Source organism: Drosophila novamexicana, unplaced genomic scaffold (genome assembly GCF_003285875.2).
Source record: "Drosophila novamexicana strain 15010-1031.04,08,12 unplaced genomic scaffold, DnovRS2.1 tig00000485-arrow-pilon, whole genome shotgun sequence".
NCBI classification, from domain to species: Eukaryota; Metazoa; Arthropoda; class Insecta; order Diptera; family Drosophilidae; genus Drosophila; species Drosophila novamexicana.
Genome location: NW_020824808.1, coordinates 426,924 through 446,950, shown reverse-complemented (window position 1 = coordinate 446,950; position 20,027 = coordinate 426,924). Strand labels below are relative to the sequence as shown.

Genomic DNA, 20,027 nt, shown 5'->3' with positions numbered 1-20,027 from the left:
TATATATTTTTCGAAAGTATTTATTATTAATACTCTTTGTTTTAAATAAAGGCGTAGTTAATAGGGCTTAACTATAAATTTGCTATAAAAATATGATTTAAATATACAAAAATTATCCAAAAAAATATTTAATTAAAGTTTAATTTATGTTTAAAAATATTTTAAAATAATAGTTTTGCTGGTAAAACACAAACTGAAAGCAAAATTTAACTTTCACTCAGCTACAGCATCTGTAAAACCGTTATTTTTTAAATAATTACATGGATATACATATGTACATGTGTGTGTGTATGTCTGTCGGTTGTTGTTGCTACAGAGTATCAAGATTCACATTTTGATAGTCGCAAATTGCGGGCCAGCGTGGCCGGCAATTTGTAGCGGAAATGCATTTTGATTTACACTCATGCACATGTGCAGGCAGCTACTCTACACACACACACACACACACACACACAGTCAAGCGCACACAGATACATGCACGCTGCTGCTCATTAGCCTGTCGACAGCACCGAAAACAAATCGGCAGCATTTTGACATTGACTTTTGTATGCATTAACTGCACTTTAACGACGCGACGTCGACAGCATGACTGACCACATTCTCACACACACACACACACACACACACACACACACACACACACACGCTCGCTGCGTCTCGATATTTGTCTCCCCAATTAACGTGAGCTTGCCGCAATTGTGATACAGCATAAAGCTGTATGAAGACGTCTGCCGCTTGACCCCTTATTAATTAATCACAAAATTTTAATTAATAAATCGCCTTTGAACTTTTTTCCCCTCTGCCATGGTGCATTAATAATATTAATTTAGATTTATTTAAGGCTCTCACAAAATTTAATCAAATATTCGATTCACAAGCGCCGCAACGTCACTTCCGGCGTCGCTGTCGCTGCGCTGCATGGGCACGCGTCATATGTGCAGCTGCGCTTATTTCGCTCTCTCGCTTGCTCTTTTACAGCTGCCAGTTTCTACTACCTTTTACTACGGCTATTTATCGCTGATTTGGCATTTCTCGCTTGCTTATCAATTAACCGCCTGCTGCGCCAGCTTCTAAGCAGCGGCGCGAGCAGCGACGTCGACGCAAGCGTTTAGCGTTCGGCTACATTGCAATTCGTTCGGCTAGCTTCGGCTCGCTTGTAGCGGTTGTTGTTGTTGCTGCTGCTGCTGCTGCTGTAGTTGTTGCATTCGTTTAATCAGCTCCATTTTGTTGTCATTTGGCTTGTAAGACAGAGAGGGTAAAGGAAAGTGAGAGAGAGAGCAAGAGCATAAAACCCCGAAAAAAAACCAACCTGTGTGCCAATGCCATAAATTCAATTCAATTCTTACCGTCTCTCCGCGTGCATTTGAGTATGACTGTGTGTGTGAGTGTGTGCGTGTGTGAGTGTGTGTGTGTGCGCACTTATTCGTGCGATGCTCGTACGGCATTCAGTAATCATTCTGTGCTGTGGGCTGCGGGTTCTGTTCTTCGTATCGGTTCGCCTCGGTTTGGTTATAAAAGACGACGATTCCATTTCAGTTTTATGGAGTTGTCATTGAGCTTGCAAGGGTTCCGAGTCCTTACCAGTCGGTCTTCAAAGAAACAAAAATAAAGTGCCAGAATTGAGTGTGCTCAAATTATACGAGTTAATATTAAATAATAAATAATCGTTTGCAAAAGTTAAGAGATGCATTTTCTTGCCGCAATAGGTAAATTTTTAAAATTAAATCTAAGCAAATTCGTGTTTTTCGTGTTAAAACTAAAGCTCTGACTCACTAGCTTTAAGCCTACCTGAAAGTCTATTGTAGCGATTGCCAAAATTGAAAGACACATTGCTGGCACGTTGAAAGAAACGAGTGTAATTACTTGTGTTTATGTGTTTACACAGAGACATTCTTGGGATTTGTTACACAAAGTTTTCCATTATCAAAAATGCGAATAGTCACGTTTTGGTTTTTGTATAGCCTGTTTATAATCCCCTCGCCCGTAGCCCAAACTTTCGACGGGAAACACTTTGATAGATCCCACGCTGATAATTCACATTCAACCAAAAACATTTACAATACTTTTAATTCTAACGATCTTTACAATTGTTAAGAGTGTGAAGGAAATGCTCAACAACGATCATTTTGCTGTGAAAGTTCATTGAGGTAATAAATTACACAGCAGTTTCTGTATTAAATATATAAATGTTATGAAGAAAATAATTTTTTTGGCCTAATTTCAGAGTAGATCAGTTACTTATGCCATAGGAGCCTCTAGAAAATCTGGGCATTTTTGTTTTCTTTAGTTCCATGGCTAATTAAAAAACATAACACATAACCGAAGTCTGTCGAAAATCAGATAAAACTGTCGACTCACTCAACTTCTGAAGTACTTCAAAGCACACTCCGATATCATGCGTCACGTAGAGTTAAGATAGGTAAACAATTATCTATTTGGCAATATGAAAGAAATTTATCATCAACTGGCTAACTTTTGAGCCCCCATTAGCAAGGCCCGATAATACGAAGCCTTGACTCAACGGCGCCAGTTAAATCTGGCAAATAGCCGCGCCCTACGACTGACCATTTGTTGATAAGGTCACTGTAGTTAAATATGTGTTGAACTCAATGCTCGTAAAAATGTTAACGTCAACAGGGGGATGCCGCACAGCTTACATTCACTTCTTGATCAGATCTTAAGCGGTTCTCGGCCTATTCTCGATAAGTTCTTGAATTGTTCTTGACCAGTTTTCCGTAGTTCGCGATTAGTTCATGTTTTTTTTCTTTCATTTTCCTAAAAGTTCTTGATCAGTTCTTAAAACGCTCTTGAATAGTTCATGATCGGAGTCAGTTCACTCTCCAATCTTCATTAGTTATTGATTAGATCTCAAATAGTGCTCAACTAGTTGATGATTATTTTTTGATCAGTTACCGATTCGGTTGGGAGCAGTATTCGATTATTTCTCGAGCTGTTTTCGATCTTATATCGATCAGCTCTTGGTGAGCTATTGATTAGTTCTCGTTCGGTTTTCAAGCAGCTATTGAATATTTCTCAATCAATTCTTGGTAAGTTCTCAATACATTTTCGCTCAGCTCTCGGCCTATATAGCTCTCGATAAGTTCGTGAACAAATATCGACAAGTTATCGATAAGTGTTCAATAAGTTATCGATTGCCTCCCAGCTTCGACTAGTTTTCAAACAGCCCGCGATCAGTTTATGCACAGTTATCGCATAGTTATCGATCGGTTGTCGATATGTTCTCAATAAGTTATCGATCAGCCCTCAGCTTCGATTAGTTCTCGAGCAGCTCTCGATAAGTTCTTGAACAGTTTACTATCCGTACTCGATCAATTGTCGAGCACTTCCCTCGCTTAGCCCCTTAAAGCGAAGTGAGTTATAAAACAATTTTGTTTGGCTTCGATGAAATTTCACTAATCGCTGATATGCACTACAAAAGCACTTTGATAAGCGCGACCTGGGCATAAGCACATATTAAATAATTATTTTGGAATTATAAGTATAAACTTTTATAGTCGCGCTCGTCTGAGAGATTCGATTTGCTACAATCAAAATTAATAACAAGGCACGTCACGATAACACGCGTTGGGGTGGGACTTCTGGGCTTTTTGTATTAAAGATTAGCTGAGATTTTGGCAAAAGATATATGGGCCAATTATATGTACCCGTGTCATATGCTTTGAAATGATTACACAACCGCGGCGCCAGTTTTGGAGCTCTGCGTCAATTGATTATTTTGCTTAGATAATTGTGAGTGAACCAGGCTGTTTTTCTTTGTTTGTTCTTCAATATAATGAGTTTTTCAAGAGGCTTCCTCAGATAACTCAAGTTTGACAGCTTTACTTCAAAATCCCCCGAAGCGTGGTTGCAAATTATCAGATTACGATTAGAGCGTGTTTCGCGTGCTGAAAATGCATTTATTATTGTTTTCTTTCATGGCAAAGTCAACAAACCGTGTGAAATATATCACATGACCTGACCCCCGCACCCACAATGAGCACAGAGCACAGAGCACAGCGAGTTGAACTATCAGCAAGGGCTTCCGTTTTACATATGCTCAAATATAAGTAAGATAATCCGCAATCAGTTGCAAAGAATGTACCACTTATGTTCTGCGCTGATTTGTGCTTATCAGCTTTGTTTGTTTATAACATTTAATTGCATTTTAATTCTTTGATATGGGACAGAGCTACCCAGCTCCATCGGGCTGATGGAAAGTTTTGAAAGTGCCATCGATCATCCACAATCACAGCTATAAAACCTGGCACTAAAGTCTAACCAAGTCATTCATAAAAGCCAAAATAAAGCAATGTTCGCATCAATTTGTACAATCAGCTTCGTTCACTGAAATTTTCGACGTCTTCGTCATTTGGCCACAGTGCCTAGGCAATTGAATAGCGTCTGAAGTATACAAATGCCTAAATTGATTTATGTGCAAAACATATTTGTTGTTAATTATGCTCTATTAAGAAAGTTAAAAATACATTTTGTTATTTTTTTTAATTTTGTAAAAAATTTTCTGCAAAAGGAGAAGAAGTTATATTAAATTAAGGAGAAATTAAGCATATCTTCAGCATGCCAAAGATTTTATGGCTTTGTAGACATTTCCATACGGTTTTGCAGATATTTGAGAGTAGTGAAACTTATTTGGAAAAGATATCTTGAGAAACATACAAGTTTTACAAGCAAGAACTTAATTTTCGACTGATCGTTCCTATGGTAGCTAAATGTAATGATGGCTCGATACGGCCGGAGATACCTTCTTTCATGCATTACACATTTCATGACAAAATTTCACTACAAGGGCATGAAAAATGTAACATTCGTTCTCACCACCTTATATATCAGCTTTAACACAAAGCGCTCACGATATGAGTTGGCAACTTTACAGTGCAGTCGCTGGTTCGAATCCAAGGCTAGTGCGTGGATGTAGTTTTAGCCAAAGGCTAACAATAATAATGTGATGATAGTCACAAGATAAGTCTTCTTTTGATCAGTCTAGAGTCTAGACCAGTTCCGTTGACCATCTACGTGACGCCTATCTACATCTTTAATTGCAAGTTTTAAATTAAAAAAAAATATAATAATTATCGGTTTTTAATCAGTCCAGACCAAATTCCAGTGTCCAAACAGTTGTTGCCTATCCTACATCTCTAATGTCATGTTTTTTAATGAAAAAAGCAAATTTTGTCTATTTAATTTTCATGAATGTTTATCACTATATTGATCAAACTGTCCCTATTCTCGTGAGCCACACTGTGCGATAATAGCTGTATATATTGGCGTTATCAGGCGCGTTGAGTGATAATCACATAAAACAGAGCGCACTCCCGAAATCGTTTATCAGCGAAACGACTTTGATTATAGTGGATAATATAAAATGTAAATAAATTACAATATGGAAAATCACCAAAGAAGAATTGCCCCACATTTCTTTTAGGGGGTGTCTGGCTGGCGGCGCAGTGAGTTGGCGAAAAAAAGGCCTCCAAAAAGTTATCGCAATGAATGCAAAAGTCTTCCAATTATTTTCAGCTGACATGGCCAAAAAATAACGCGGCTGCCATAAACAACTAAACAACAGAGCCAAAATGCCACTTGACAACGTTCATGAGAAACCGATGCGAAACTGAGAAATTGAACATGCCGCATATTTCCGTTCCGCCAGGTCCAGCAAAGCGATTGTTATTGTTGTTGTCAAAGTTGTTGTTATAGTTGCTGTCGCTGTTGCTGGCTTTGACATGTGCATCTCTCACTGACAACTGAGACAAAGCAGCTGGTAGCCAGAGCTTAGCATTTTTGTGCCAAGAGCGAAACACTTAAAACGTTCAACTAAAACAAGTACAAGTGCTCGAGTAGAGAGTGCCCAACCGAGAGATACTCCGTACCCATTCGAACATCCTTTTTCTACTGCGGCTTCCTAAGCTACACACTATGAACAAAAACTTTTGGGACTGGTTAGGCTTGCCCAAAAGCGAAATGATTAGATGCCAATTTTGGTATCTCTTACTTAAAAAATATACGAGATATGCTCAAGAATCAGGATGTTGGTATGGATATTATCGGTATATCTAGTCAAGCATTCACGCAGAGACTCAGAGGGACGAGCAGACAGACCAGCGGAGGCACTGACATGGCTAGTTCGATCCGGTATATAAATAATACTTTATGTGATCGAACATGACTTGTTCTGCCTGTTACATACATTTGCTTAAGACCAATATACCCTTTTTCGCAAATTTCTATTGAGCAACGCGCGCAAAAAATATGCAAAATCAGTTGAATTTTTATTAAGTCTCCCTCTCGTTTCCTCTTTCCGCAATTCAATTACCCATTTATAGGGTATCAAAACTCTTGAACATTTCGCATGTTTGCCTCTCCTTTCCCTTTCCCCTGTTTCAAAGGCTACAGGGTATCGGAAGTCTATAAAATCAGTTGCATTTTTCGCATGTGTCTCTGCCTCTCTCTCCCTCTCCCTCCCTCTTATATGTTTTGTGCAATTTTTCACATTGTTTTGGCATCCGAAATGCAATTATCGTTTTGTTGGCAGTTTTGTTCAACACTCCGGGTAATTGTTATAGTTCCGCCGCGCTCCCTCAAAACGACTTGCAGCCCCTTTTCAACAGCTCGCGAAGTTTTTTAATTGTTTTTCGTTGCATGCGAATTCCAATTAGAATTTGCCCCCATGTTGCATGCTGCTGCTGTCATTAAGTATATCAGTTTCTATTTGCCATCTAAATACAAACAACTATCGTATATCATTTAAAAGTACACGTGTGTAGTCGATAATTTAGATAATTTTTGTAGCAATTAATATTTCAATACTTTCTACTCAAAGCACACTTGAAAATTGTTGTCGAATTGTGCGATATGGAAATGGTTAGGTAGCTGCTTTTTGGTAAAGTCCACAATTTGTCTATTAATTGAGTCATAAACTTAATCTATATTTATGCTTTGAGGCTCTTCAGTTTGTTATCTTTAAATAATTGTAATTGCGGGCAGGTGTCTAACATTATCAGCAGCGGAAATGATTAGAGTAGGACAAAGGAAAGGAATGAGGGCTATTCACAAATTGCTGAATAATCTTCGAAAAAATCAGCTTTTCGAAAGTATCTACTGGATATAAAAACCTTAATACACGACATTGTTGTTGGTTAAAGAATCCAACTCCTGAGGAATGCCTTAACTTGAAAAACCATTGTTAAAGATGTCTTGTTTGAAGAGTCCATACTCTAAATGGCGAATGATATAGAAAGATATAACTACCTTCGGATAGATCCAACTGGCATAGTTTCCAGGTAGGTCTTCCTCTAAGATACTTCCAGTTGGCCATCTCGATGGGCTCTTAAGCCAAAGAAACATTTTTAAATTCGTAGGTGCTTGTGTTAATCTCAAATGTTATAAATCAAAGAACCCAAGTCTTATCAAGGTGATAATAAAATGTAGACTAATCTGACATTCGGAACAACATTCGTAGAATCTATATAGAATCCTCTAGACAACATAAATCTTTAACTGAACTTTGAGCCCCAAAAGCAGTTTAAAATGCCATAAATATAAAAAATATGTTAAGAACAAATTAGAAAGCAGTGCTTATCAAATTGATTGTTTCCCTTTTTCTAGCCAAGTGCCCCTAAAGAAAACATTTTGTATTTATATGCTTGTCTGTTTAATGGAATCGTTTGTCTTAAAAGATATAATTAGTTTTTTCCACAATGGAAACATGCAAATCACATTGAACATGTGCACAAAATATGAACAAGCATGCGTACAATGTATTGAATTTCCAATTGAAATGCTTGGAATCAGCTGTTGGGCACGTTCCGCGCGCAGTATTTTCTTTTTGTTTGTAAAAAGAAAATAGCGCACATTAGTCAAAAGACATAAATCCAGAAACATTTTTCACAGCTGCTGTCGTCATTTGGAAAACGATATATATTATATATATATATTATTTTTTGTTAATGTCAAATGGCAGCATAAATTTTTGAAAGATTTGGCAAACAGTAAATTAGCAGCTTTTCTTTTCTTTGCTTTCTGTCAGCTATTTGCAATTTGTGGCACTTCATTTGCCGTTTTTACGAGCTTTTTATTAACCCATTAATGACAATATAAACACGCGGAGAGTTATGCTAATGGGTCACTGCAAATGGCTCGTTAGATCAAATATATTTAAATAAAAAAAAATTGGACTTAAAAGAAAACATTAAAAGAGATTTTCGCACACATGTATTTGGTTGATATTTTGATAGTTAGATGTCAAAATGCTTTTAACAAAAAATCGAATTAAAGTTAAAAATAAAACAGGATTTTTACGTGCTGCAAGCAATAAAAATGCAATTAAATTTTTCATACTATTTGTTAAACATTTGTTTATAGGCAGCAAATTTGTTCGTTATTTCTAGTATTTATTTATTATAATAAGCAAATTAATAACTAATAATAGTGACTTGAAATTGTGGCTGTCAAAGGGCTTTTTTAAAAAAAGTTTAAAGTAAGGCTATAAAAGAAGAGTACAAAAATTAAGGCCTTACAGCTTCAGCGGTAGATGTTATGGTGCTATAGAATATTCGTTTTCTCAAAAAGACAATAGCATTTTAATTGTGGCTTAAATTGATATAATCATTCCAATTATAGCTGGTAGCTAGGGTAATATGGGAAGATAGCTATAAAATGAAAGGTGCTTGAACTTAATATGCTATTCTGACAGCAACATTTCGAATTTCGATTGCTAGCAAACGGCGAAGGTTATCGTTTATCGGAAAGAAAAATCGTACTTCGCGGCCTCTAGGAGGACCTACGTTTAAGTCTCTAGCTCTAATAGGCACTGGCATCGACGCGTTCATACATAATGACAGACGGACAGACAGATGGACAGACGGATGGTTATGGTTAGATCGACTCGGCTATTGTTGCCGTTCAAGAATATATATACATTATGTGGTCGGAGACATTGACATTGCGCTTACGAAAGCTGTTGAATAACGTAAACATAAATACTTTAACAAAATTAATTTAATTATTAAAAAATAAATGGTTCTATTAAAAATTTAAAGAAAAAAATCGTAGAGCCCAAACATTGGACTACTAACGTCCAAAGTCGAACCTCCACCAACAATATTCATTGGACTTGCAATGTAATTTAAAATAAAACAATTAGAATAATGTTACATGTTTTTTATGTTATGCAAGCATGTGAAATGTGATTAAAATCATATACCACTGTCAAGCTCTGCATATATTATGTTGCTCTACAGCTGTTACTCTGCGAGATCATAAATTTGTGGCCTATTTTTAGCCGAGTCAAGTGCAAGGTGCTGCGGCTGTTGACGTTGCCAAAACAGACGCCGAATACGACATTATGTAGTCTTTATAGACATCAGCCCCGTACGCCCCAACGGCCCTTCTTTGTGTGTTTGTCTTTTTTTTTTGTTGTTGTTGTTCGTGTCTTTTATGGCACATGGCATTTCGTCGATTGCACATTTTGTGCCATTTTCATGGCCGGAAAACGCGTTCAACACCAATTTTTATGTCGGTCAAGTTGAAGTGTACCCATAAATATAAACACAATGCTAACGTAATGGGTGCATTAAACTTGCTGCGTATACTTAATGCGAACACTGCGTATTCTTGATATTTAAGAGATTTCTTGCTTCATTTATTTGCTTGCAGCCTGCTGCCTTTTAGCGCTGAGCGCTGCCAGTGAATGGGGCTACCCGGATCTGGACAATAATCAGGATGAGGGTAAGTGGAGCCAATCAAAACATAATTCATTTTCATCTCTGCACTCTTGTTAAAGTCCAAATTAGTTAATCAACGCTAGTTATAGGCTAGAGTGGGTCAACTGATCATTGTCAAGTGTTCCCATTCCAGTGCCCATAACGCATCCAAGTTTTGATAGCTCTACAAATGCCGTTTATTTAAATTGTGCCAAATTGCCGTGCACATCAAATTTGACTCGACAAAGTAGACGAACTTAAAGCAAGAAACGGAAACATTTGACTGTATAGCCGCAGCTTAAATACCCTAAGGCCTATATTATATAGTTAAATCTGGTAAATTATTGTTTAGTTGATCGATGCTAACAAGATTTTGTCCACTTTATAGAATTTTGGTAGGAATAGGCGCAGTTAACAAAAAATAAATATTCTCAACCTATGCTATATGAGAATCTGTACACCAAATGAAAATAATAGAAGATATCGATAATAATAAATGATAAATTCTTTCTCCTTATGGTATGGGAGAATATATATGCATGTTTTAATCAGTGTATACTATAGAAGAGCGTACATACCAAAGTTTGATGTATTTAGCTATTATAATCCTCGAGTTGTGCTGTTTGTCGATGTTTATTAGCATCATAAAACTATGGTATAGGAGAATATTATTATGTACTATACTATACATGTATACTACACGAGAACCTATAAACTAAGTTGGATGCGAGAATAAGAGAAGATATTGAAAGGAAATGATAAACTTATAGTATATATAGTAGAATATATATTCCGAATTGCAAGTCTCTAGCCTTTGTAGTTTCCGAGATCATACGGACTGACGAATAGACGGACATGGTTGGATTGACTCAGCTCGTCCATCTGATCAAGGTTGTGTACATACTTCATGGGATCGAAGAGGCTGCCTTCTGTCGCTTACCCCTCGAGTGTATTAAATGGCATGACTATATATATATAAAATACTTAATGTGGTCGTAGATCTCTCTTTCAATGCGTTAGTCATTTCATGACATTATCAAGAGAGAGTTCTCAGTTGAGAGTGATTGACGTGTTTTACTTGTGCTCCAAGATTTTTATATATTTTTGCGCTTTTATCCTGCTTTTTATTTCAAAATTTTGCATTTTTCGGTGCTTTATTTAAGAAGCTTTAATAAACTGTGCAAAGTGTTATCTGTTGTGCAGCGTAAGTCTGTTAATTATTACATTTTATAAAACGCGGCATCAGCTCCGTGTTGTTGTTATTGCCTGTTTTGATTCTTTTGCTTTGGTGCTCCCCTGTGCATACACTTGTTTGTGCGTGTGTTCGCTGCATACTTTCTGCTTGTGCATCGCGCTCTCGCAAACTTTTTCTATTGCTTTTTGCTCCAAACAATTTGTTTGTGTATTTACTTGCTCTATCTTGTGCACCGTTTTCGTTTTGCTCTGTGCTCTCGCAATTTGCATACGCATTAAATAATTATGTTGTGCTGTAAGAAACCGTGCACGTTCAAGCAGGCTGATGATTCTGCACTGCCGCAATTTGTTAATTGCTGGCTGTGTGAGAATATGATGCATGCTAAATGTGCAGGTCTCACTGGGCGTGATTGCGACAAGATCGCTGCTATTGCCAAGAAGGGCTGTGGTGGCTTGCGTTGGTCGTGCCCAGAATGCATCGACAAGCAAATTGATTTCTCTAGAATGTATAATTCTGTGAGAAGTCAATTCTTAAAATTAAATAATGTGGCTAAGCAGCTCTCGAGTAATTTTGACTCGAGTTTCGAGCTGCTTGGCAAATATAAATTTGAGTCCCCAACCAATCGCCGGTTGGAGCCTCAACTTTTGCAATTGCCCTCTACGTCTGTTCAGACACCTACTACTTTCTTGTCCCTTCCTAGCAACTTGGAGGTATCTCCAATGTTGTCTTTATCGCCTTCTCCAAGTGACTGTCCAATTACCCCTGTTTCAACCCCTGTACTAGTCCCAGTAGAGCCCGTACCTGATCCCGTCCCAATTAATCAAACTGCCTCAGCCCCATCAGCTCCTGGCCGCAAAGGTAGACCTGCACGCAATCTTGCCCAGATTGTTAAAAACAATCATTGTGCCTCGCTAGCTCCCCCAACCCCTGTATTACCTACAGCCCCACCAGCGCCTACTTTAACGGTAGTTGCCCCTCGTAGGCAAGTCTTTGTGTCTCGACTTTCGTCGGACACCACTTCTGAGTCATTGGCAGCCTATATTGCTAGCAAATCTTCTGCTAGCGTGTCAATAACTAAATTTAATTTCTCCACCCCTCGTGAAATATCATCATTCAAAATAAATGTTTCACATGATATGTTCCCAATCATTTGTGATCCCAAATTTTGGCCTCCACACATGATTGTTCACGAGTTCAAGCCTAAAAAGCGTAACCAGCCTGTCACCCTTCCAGTCCCTTCAATACAGGGTACCATTTCTGCCCCAAAAAACTAGCTTCATCTTCTGACCAAATCTTTATTCATTATCAGAATGTTAGAGGTCTTATTTCAAAACTTAAAAATTTATTCATGGCCGGCACTTCCTTCAATTCGGATATAATAGCATTTTCAGAAACATGGTTGAACTCAACCATATCTGATTTTGAGATTTTATCAAATAACTTTAGTTTGTATCGAAATGATCGGCCGACTCGAGGTGGTGGGGTGTTAATTGCCGTTAAAGCCACTCTCCAGTCTGAACTTTTCTGTTTTAGTACGCCTACTGACGCTGAGATTGTCTCAGTTAAGGTGTCTTTTCCTACACGGAATGTCTATGTAACATGCTCTTATGTCCCACCTTCTTCTGATATTCAAGTTTATATGAAACATATTACTTGTATTAAAGAAGTTTCTTCACACGTGCGTGATAGTGACCTATTTATGGTGTTGGGTGATTTTAATTTGCCCAACATCTCTTGGTCATTATTTACTGCCAAAAATTATCTAGTGCCCTCAGCACAGCACGATTTTATAGACTGCATGCTTGATCTTTCGTTGTTTCAAATCAATTCAATTTCTAATCATTTGACTAGAACACTTGACCTTGTATTTGTTAACGACTACCTTATTTCTAATGTGTCTAGGTCCCCTCCTTTATCTCTTCCTGAGGATGTCTATCATCCAACTTTAGAGATTGCAATGCTAAATTGTAATCCTCTCATTTCGTGCTCATCAGCCAATAAGCCCCGCTATTGCTTTCGCAAAGGAAATTATTCTTTGCTGAATCAGCTTATTTATTCAACCGATTGGTCTTTCTTATATGACTCAGTTGATATGAATACAGCTATTAATTTTTTTTACATCACCCTAATCTCCCTCTTAGATGTGTGTATTCCTAAGTCAATTCCTTCGACTACTTTTTCAAAACCACCCTGGTTTACTACCAGATTATCACATCTAAAAAATGTAAAATCCAAATATTTTAAAAAGTTTAAAAAGTCTGGTTCGTGTACAGACTTGGCTAAATATTCCATAGCCAAGTCGAACTTCTTTCTTCTTAATTCTCAATGCTATGAGAATTATCTAATACGTTGTAAAAGACAATTTTCCCGAAATCCGAGACAGTTTTATAATTTTGTAAACTTGAAGCGTAAATCTTCAAGTTTGCCATCTTCTTTTTTTCTTGGCTTGGATAAAGCTAGCAATGACACTGATTCTGCTAACCTGTTTGCTAATTTTTTCCAATCAACTTACTCTTCAGTCTGTCCTAATACTAATGCTTACCCTTATACTATTTCTTCCGCAAGTTATATACCTCCTCTAATTATTTCACACTCCTCTCTCCTATTAGCTATAAACTCTTTAAAGTCTTCTTACTCTCCTGGGCCGGACAATATTCCTAGTTGTCTTCTCAAGGAGTGTAGTTCTTCCCTTCTTTATCCATTGCTAAAGCTTTTTAATCTATCCCTTGAAACTTCTGTCTTTCCATCTCTTTGGAAAGAATCTTATATCATTCCTCTTCACAAGAAAGGTGGGAAGTCTGATATACAAAATTACAGGGGCATTGCAAAACTGTCCGCTATTCCTAAATTATTTGAAAAAATAATCACTTCGAATTTGCAGCATTTCTGCAAATCAGTTGTTTCCCCTGTTCAACACGGATTCGTAAAGAATCGGTCAACTACGACCAATCTGCTTGAGTTTACTTCCTTGGTAAACGATGCTTTCCTTTCGAAAATGCAAACTGATGTCATTTACACTGACTTCAGTAAGGCGTTTGACTCTGTGCACCATGACATTTTACTTTTTAAACTTGACCGAATAGGTTTCCCCCTGTCTCTTCTGCTTTGGATTAATTCTTATTTAAAAGGTAGGACCCAAAGAGTAATGCTGAGGCTGACTACCTCTAAACGGGTTCACGTTACTTCTGGTGTTCCTCAAGGTAGTCATCTTGGACCTTTACTCTTTACCCTTTTTATAAATGATCTCCCCTCTGTCATATCACATGCCCGTGTACTCATGTATGCGGACGATGTCAAACTTTTTCTATCATACACTAATCCCCTACATCATTCTCGTCTACAAGACGATTTGAACGCTATGCAACTATGGTGTTCGGCCAATCAATTGCATCTAAACTGTTCAAAGTGTATGTTTATGACTTTTAATCGTACTACACCTTATCTTGTCAGTTATACAATCGACAATATCCCTTTGCAACGTATACTAACAGTTAAGGATCTAGGCGTAATTTTTGATTCTAAGCTCTGTTTCAATCTTCACATAGATACCATCGTTAATGAGGCAAAAGGTGTACTTGGATTCATTAAACGATGGTCTAAAGAGTTTAACGATCCTTTTATAACAAAACTTCTGTACATCTCTCTTGTTCGCCCTATCCTTGAATACTGCTCTTGCATTTGGTCTCCACAGTATAACAACAGCCAGGATCGTATTGAATCTGTTCAGAAGCAATTTCTGCTTTTTGCCTTACGAGGTTTAAATTGGGACCCTAATCTTCGGTTGCCATCCTACTCCAGCAGACTGCTTCTTCTCAACCTTCCGTCGTTAACCAACCGTAGGACAATTCTCGGTGTTGTCCTTCTACATAAGTTGATTATTGGCGACATAGATTCTCCTTTTCTGCTAGGGCGTCTTCAATTCTCTGTTCCGGCTAGACCAACCAGAAATTATCGCCCCTTTTTACTATCTACGTGCACAACAGACTACGCTATGCACAATCCTTTTCGCGTGCTATGTAAAAATTATAATAGTTTGCATCACGTTTTCTCTACCGAACTGTCTCTACCCCTAATAAAATCGTTGCTTTCAGGATACCTTCGGGAAGTCGCTGACCATTCCCAGCTATGAGCAGGGGCATAGCTTGCCGGACAGGCTGAAAAATTTTTCCCCCACCGGGTCGGTGATTTCCCATTACTTTTCTCTCTGTCCTATCTACTTAACACTCTTTATCTAACTTACATTGCTTTACTTTATTAACAATTCTTCTTACTTTCATTTTTCCTATTTATTGTATTTTCTTTATTAATATAGCAAATTAAGATTATTTTAATGCTACTTGAAAACACTTTTTTCCTACTTACAACCTTCTGCTTAGATGTAGGCTCTAATAGCGTCACTGACAAAATTAGCTGTGAAAAGGGGCACAGCTGGCCGGACTGGCAAATAAAACACCTCCATCGGTCGGTGATGCTATTTAGAAAATTGTATCCTTTAACTAGGCTTTTAGCATAAAATTCTATTGTATATTCTATTGAATAATGAGGAAGACACTCGTTTTGTCGACCATTAATAAATAAATAAATAAATGTAAATAAATGTTTCAACAATTCAACATAATTATGCGGTCGGCTTATCCATACTCCATATTTAAACATGTTTCTACTTCGTATTTTAAGCATTTCCCAAGTGGGGCGGCCTTTGTGATAATGGCAAGAAGCAGAGTCCCATCAACCTGCATGTCAAGGGCGCACTGAAAGGTGAATTCAGTGCACTTAAATTTGATAACTACGATGAGGAACAGGGCTCGCTGCAAATGGTCAACAACGGGCACTCAAGTGAGTTGGCACTGTACTCTATATAATTCATATATAAATAAATGTAACCCAATCCTTTCTCTTCAGTTCAACTCTCCGGCTTTGCGCATGATCTAACGCTCAGCGGTGGCGGCCTGGTCAGCGACTATGTTGTGGAGCAAATACATATGCACTGGTGGTCGGAGCACACTATCAATGACATACGCTATCCCCTCGAGGTGCACATTGTGCATAGGAACAAGATCTACCCGAACATGAGCATGGCAGCCAACTTTAAGGATGGCATTACGGTGCTGGGCGTGCTCTATCACGTCTCCAACACGCCCAATGAGGCCATTGACAGCATCATCAAGAGCTTGGACAGCGTGAAGAGCTATGAGCGCATTAATATTCCTGCAAATATCGAGGACAGTTTGGCCGTGGACGATTTGGTGCCCAGCGTGGATACCTATTTCACGTACGCTGGCTCACTGACCACGCCCACCTGTGCAGAGGCCGTAACTTGGATAGTGCTAACGAACACATTTCCGGTCACACTCGACCAGGTGAATCAGTTCAAGGAGATTGAGTACGAAAAGGACAAGCAGCTGCACAACAATTATCGCGAACTGCAAAGCGAGAATAATCGAGCTGTGGTCCTTGTGGTCCAGCAGGAGCGCGGTTCTGCTGGTCAGCTGTCCACGCTGGGCATGGGTCTGACCCTGCTGCTGGGCCTGGCTGTGCACAAATTTCAGCTGTAATTTGGCCATGCAGCAGCAGCAACAGCAGCTGCAGCCATAGAGCTACACCAAAGATTTTAACCAGAGAGCAATGACATACCAGACAATTTATACTCATTATTTGATGACAGGGTTCGAAGCTCTGTTTGAAATTCAAATAAAAACACAACATGAAATGCAACTAGTCAATTTATGTGACACTCAAAGCATGTGCCTTGAACACTAGCAATTTAAACTACGTTAATCTATTTAATAAAAGAACAGTTTTATAAGCACTTCATTTTTTCTTTGGTCAACGCTGCGTATACGCAACTTGAAAGAGTGCCGCTCGTTTAAAGTTCAAATATGCGGACCTTACAGAGCTTAAAATGGTGGTTTTTGGTTATATTAGTCGCAATATAAATACCCAATAATATATCTAAATATAGCCGGTGAGCCACGCGATTCGGCATATACATATACTATCTTTGCCACATTTATAATTATTGGTCATTCTGATTCTTTGAACGTCGCACGGGTTGGTCAATTTTATGGATTTAGTACAGCTAGCCATAATTACGTTCGAAAAAATATCACCTGCTTTGGTTAGTGTGTGACTAAATATAATACAGAAAATCACTGATAAGCATTAGACTGAACGTCAAGTGACCAACCAAACCCGATGATAACATTAATGGACAGTTATTAAAATTCTATATGTACTTTATAAGGTATATATACCAGCAATGCAGCTTGATTTGTTTATAATGTTGATTCCTTTTTGATTATGGTTCACTATTTGGCGAGGTTTTATTTATTGTTCCTTAGGTTTGCGAATTGCCTGATGAAATTTGATTTTATATGTTCATTGGCTTTAGAATAGGTTTGTTGCATTTATCAAGTGCACGTTATAATACAGTTCTCTCTTTAAGCTTTGCCTATAAATCCGTTTTGGTATGATTCTAATTTATTATGAATTTAAATAAATAAAAAATAAAAAACTAATGATCTGAGCTATACTCTGTACAAGATTAACTCACAGCTGATTGGAACAGGCCACGCGTTGGTCAAGCAATTACTTGAACTATAGATGGCGCCACATAAAACGAACGGCCTACAAGTATGCAACATTTTTATTTATTTTTTGAAGATATTTTTAAATTCTTGTTGCTGTTAGGGAACGCAAAATATCGGTTATGTATATGTTCATATATACATTTAAACATTTAAAACTATTGAAATGGCGTCAAACTGAACTCTATGATTATGGCTTTACCTTTACCTTATTTATTCGACATCTATATTTTTTCATATTAAATATCGCAATTTTGTTTATCTCTGCTTTGGAAAAATATAAAGTACTAATTTAAGCCTTTATTTTTTAACATGTAGAGCCTTCGTCTTAAAGCTTTATTTTAAATCTTTTGTAAGTATTTAAGCTGGTATTAAATGCAATCTTAAGAAAATGTCTAATAAAAAGTCCTCCACAATAAACATGTTGGCAATGTAAGTTTTATCTATTATCTAATAATATGATAAAATGTTTAAAAAAATAAAATAAAAAAAATAGTCTTCTTTCACTTTGTAAACGCGCAGCCTAAACTGTAAATTTTTATTATTATTTATTTTATTATTATTTTATTTCATCACAAATAAACCTTTTTAAAAAAATATGAATAATATTTAAGCCAACTTTCAGATATTTTTATAGATTTTAAAAATATGACGATTATAAATATTGACTTATTTACTTTTCTAGTTTTATTGAAACTGAATTATTTTTAATGGTGGGTAACAATTTGTTTATGTATTGCTTACTGCGACGATTAAGAATAAAGTAAGTTGTTCAACTAATTAATTTAAAACATTGTTTTGTTAAAGAAATAAAAACTTAAAACCATAAATAACAAGCGAAAAGAAAGCAAACGTATTTGACGTTTTTTGCTTTTAATTGGGCACGGCTTATTTTTAGCTGGGCCTAACTCTGATTAACTTGAATGATTTTAAATGCTTATGAATTAATCGAAAGATGCTTAAGTATGCATATATTTGGTATGTTTTTGGCTAATCCGGCATCTATGAAATCAATTCGAATTCATTCATTAATTTTTCGATGCCTCCTCTTAAGACAAGCCCAAATTTGACTCGTTCGGGCTTTAATGTTTCTGGTATACTTTTGAAGACATCGTTTTGGTTGGGGTCTTAGGCATTTTGTGTAATTTGTCAATGCAAAGTAAACACTATAATTAATCGGCCAACATTTTTAGGCCAATAATCAAATGTGCATTAGTCATTCAAGCACCTAATCAAATGTCTAACCCGGGACTCTAGTTGGACAAATTGCTATGCGTATGCGTATTATCCACATACGCGTATTACCACAGCAGATAAAGGCCAATGTCAAAATTTGAACAGTGTGAAACGTTAGCTAAACAATAAATTAATAAATTAAAATATAACAAAAAAAGAAAAAACTGTTTGTTACGAAAATTCAAATTTATGCCGCATCTACGTTCACTTTTTTTTTATCAACATTTTATTTTAGACTACATTTAGTTTAGATAAGCTGAACTTTTGATTTAGGATTTGCGAAATGTGTGTGTTTTACATTAAATGAATGCTAACCCTTCGGTTTCACATTACGAGCGGAAGTTGATCAGAGATCGTTTTTTAATAAAAGATATTTATACACAAACATATATTTTTGCATATTTATTATAAATGGAGTGTACGAAATTCCCTACGGCTTTCCCCACTTTGCTTTGGGTCATGCCTCATGGCAAACGGCGTGAGAAAGTGTGAAACCTGTTTTGATAGCTCCGTTTAGACATAGTTCGAGATCCGTGAAGGTTGAAGGTTGTTCGCCCCCAGATAATGTGTGTGCTCTCCATAAATTTGAACTGCATTTGATTCTTGCATAAGCTGACCCATTTAATGCTTGGTTTAGTACTGTGGAAACATTTGTTAAGAGTGCAGCGTGGGATATTTAAGTATTCTCTTTTATAATTGGATTACATTTTAATTTGTGGGCGCATAACATTTACCCTAACTGCATGGCATCTTAATGTTAACAGTCAAGCCAACTGACTTAGTTAATGCCAGTCTAGCTGCTATTTAAAATTTTGATGTGTTTGTTATGACAACTCATTTCCGTTGTCAGAGTTTAGCCCTAAACTAAATTCGATAATCAAATCGCATGAAAAGCAGAGCTTTCAAATTACAAAGTGATTTACCTTCACTTTTGTGTCGCATCTTAACTAACTAATGGCTGCGTTTTGATTTTATATATCTACACATATATTTACGGGCATTTGTATCAATTTGGCGCATTTAGAGTGAACAAAATAAATATATGTAAGTATATTTGTATAAATGTATAATGCATAATATTTACACTGAACGCACACAATAAATATCTAGACCTTGGCGCACTCTTGACAGCCCGCAAAATCGGGCAACTGCCTGTCTCCAGTTTATTCCCATTTCCATTTCCAAATCCATTTGCATTCGAATTTGCATTTTATAGTTCAGTTGGTTGTCAATAAAGTACAGTCACACAATGCAGCATAGCCAAAGCGATTGTAATCGATTGTAACCTCGTCT

At 37.1% G+C, this 20,027-nt stretch overlaps 1 protein-coding gene across 1 annotated transcript; it reads left to right on the top strand.

Moving 5' to 3' along the window:
* Positions 1-1,477: 1,477 nt before the first annotated feature.
* LOC115761730 (carbonic anhydrase 2) lies at positions 1,478-16,705 on the top strand. Its single transcript, XM_030703614.1, has 4 exons — positions 1,478-1,706; positions 9,670-9,741; positions 15,589-15,747; positions 15,814-16,705. Exons 1-4 carry the CDS (start codon positions 1,685-1,687, stop codon positions 16,464-16,466), a joined length of 906 nt encoding a protein of 301 aa, XP_030559474.1. The 5' UTR covers positions 1,478-1,684; the 3' UTR covers positions 16,467-16,705.
* The last annotated feature ends 3,322 nt before the right edge of the window (positions 16,706-20,027 follow it).

What these genes read in the sequence shown, in the direction of transcription:
- LOC115761730 (XM_030703614.1), top strand. Translation starts at nt 1,685, where the DNA reads ATGCATTTTCTTGCCGCAATAG. An exon ending in GGACAATAATCAGGATGAGG is followed by an intron (nt 9,742 to 15,588) that starts GTAAGTGGAGCC and finishes TCGTATTTTAAG; the next exon opens with CATTTCCCAAGTGGGGCGGC. An exon ending in GGTCAACAACGGGCACTCAA is followed by an intron (nt 15,748 to 15,813) that starts GTGAGTTGGCAC and finishes CTTTCTCTTCAG; the next exon opens with TTCAACTCTCCGGCTTTGCG.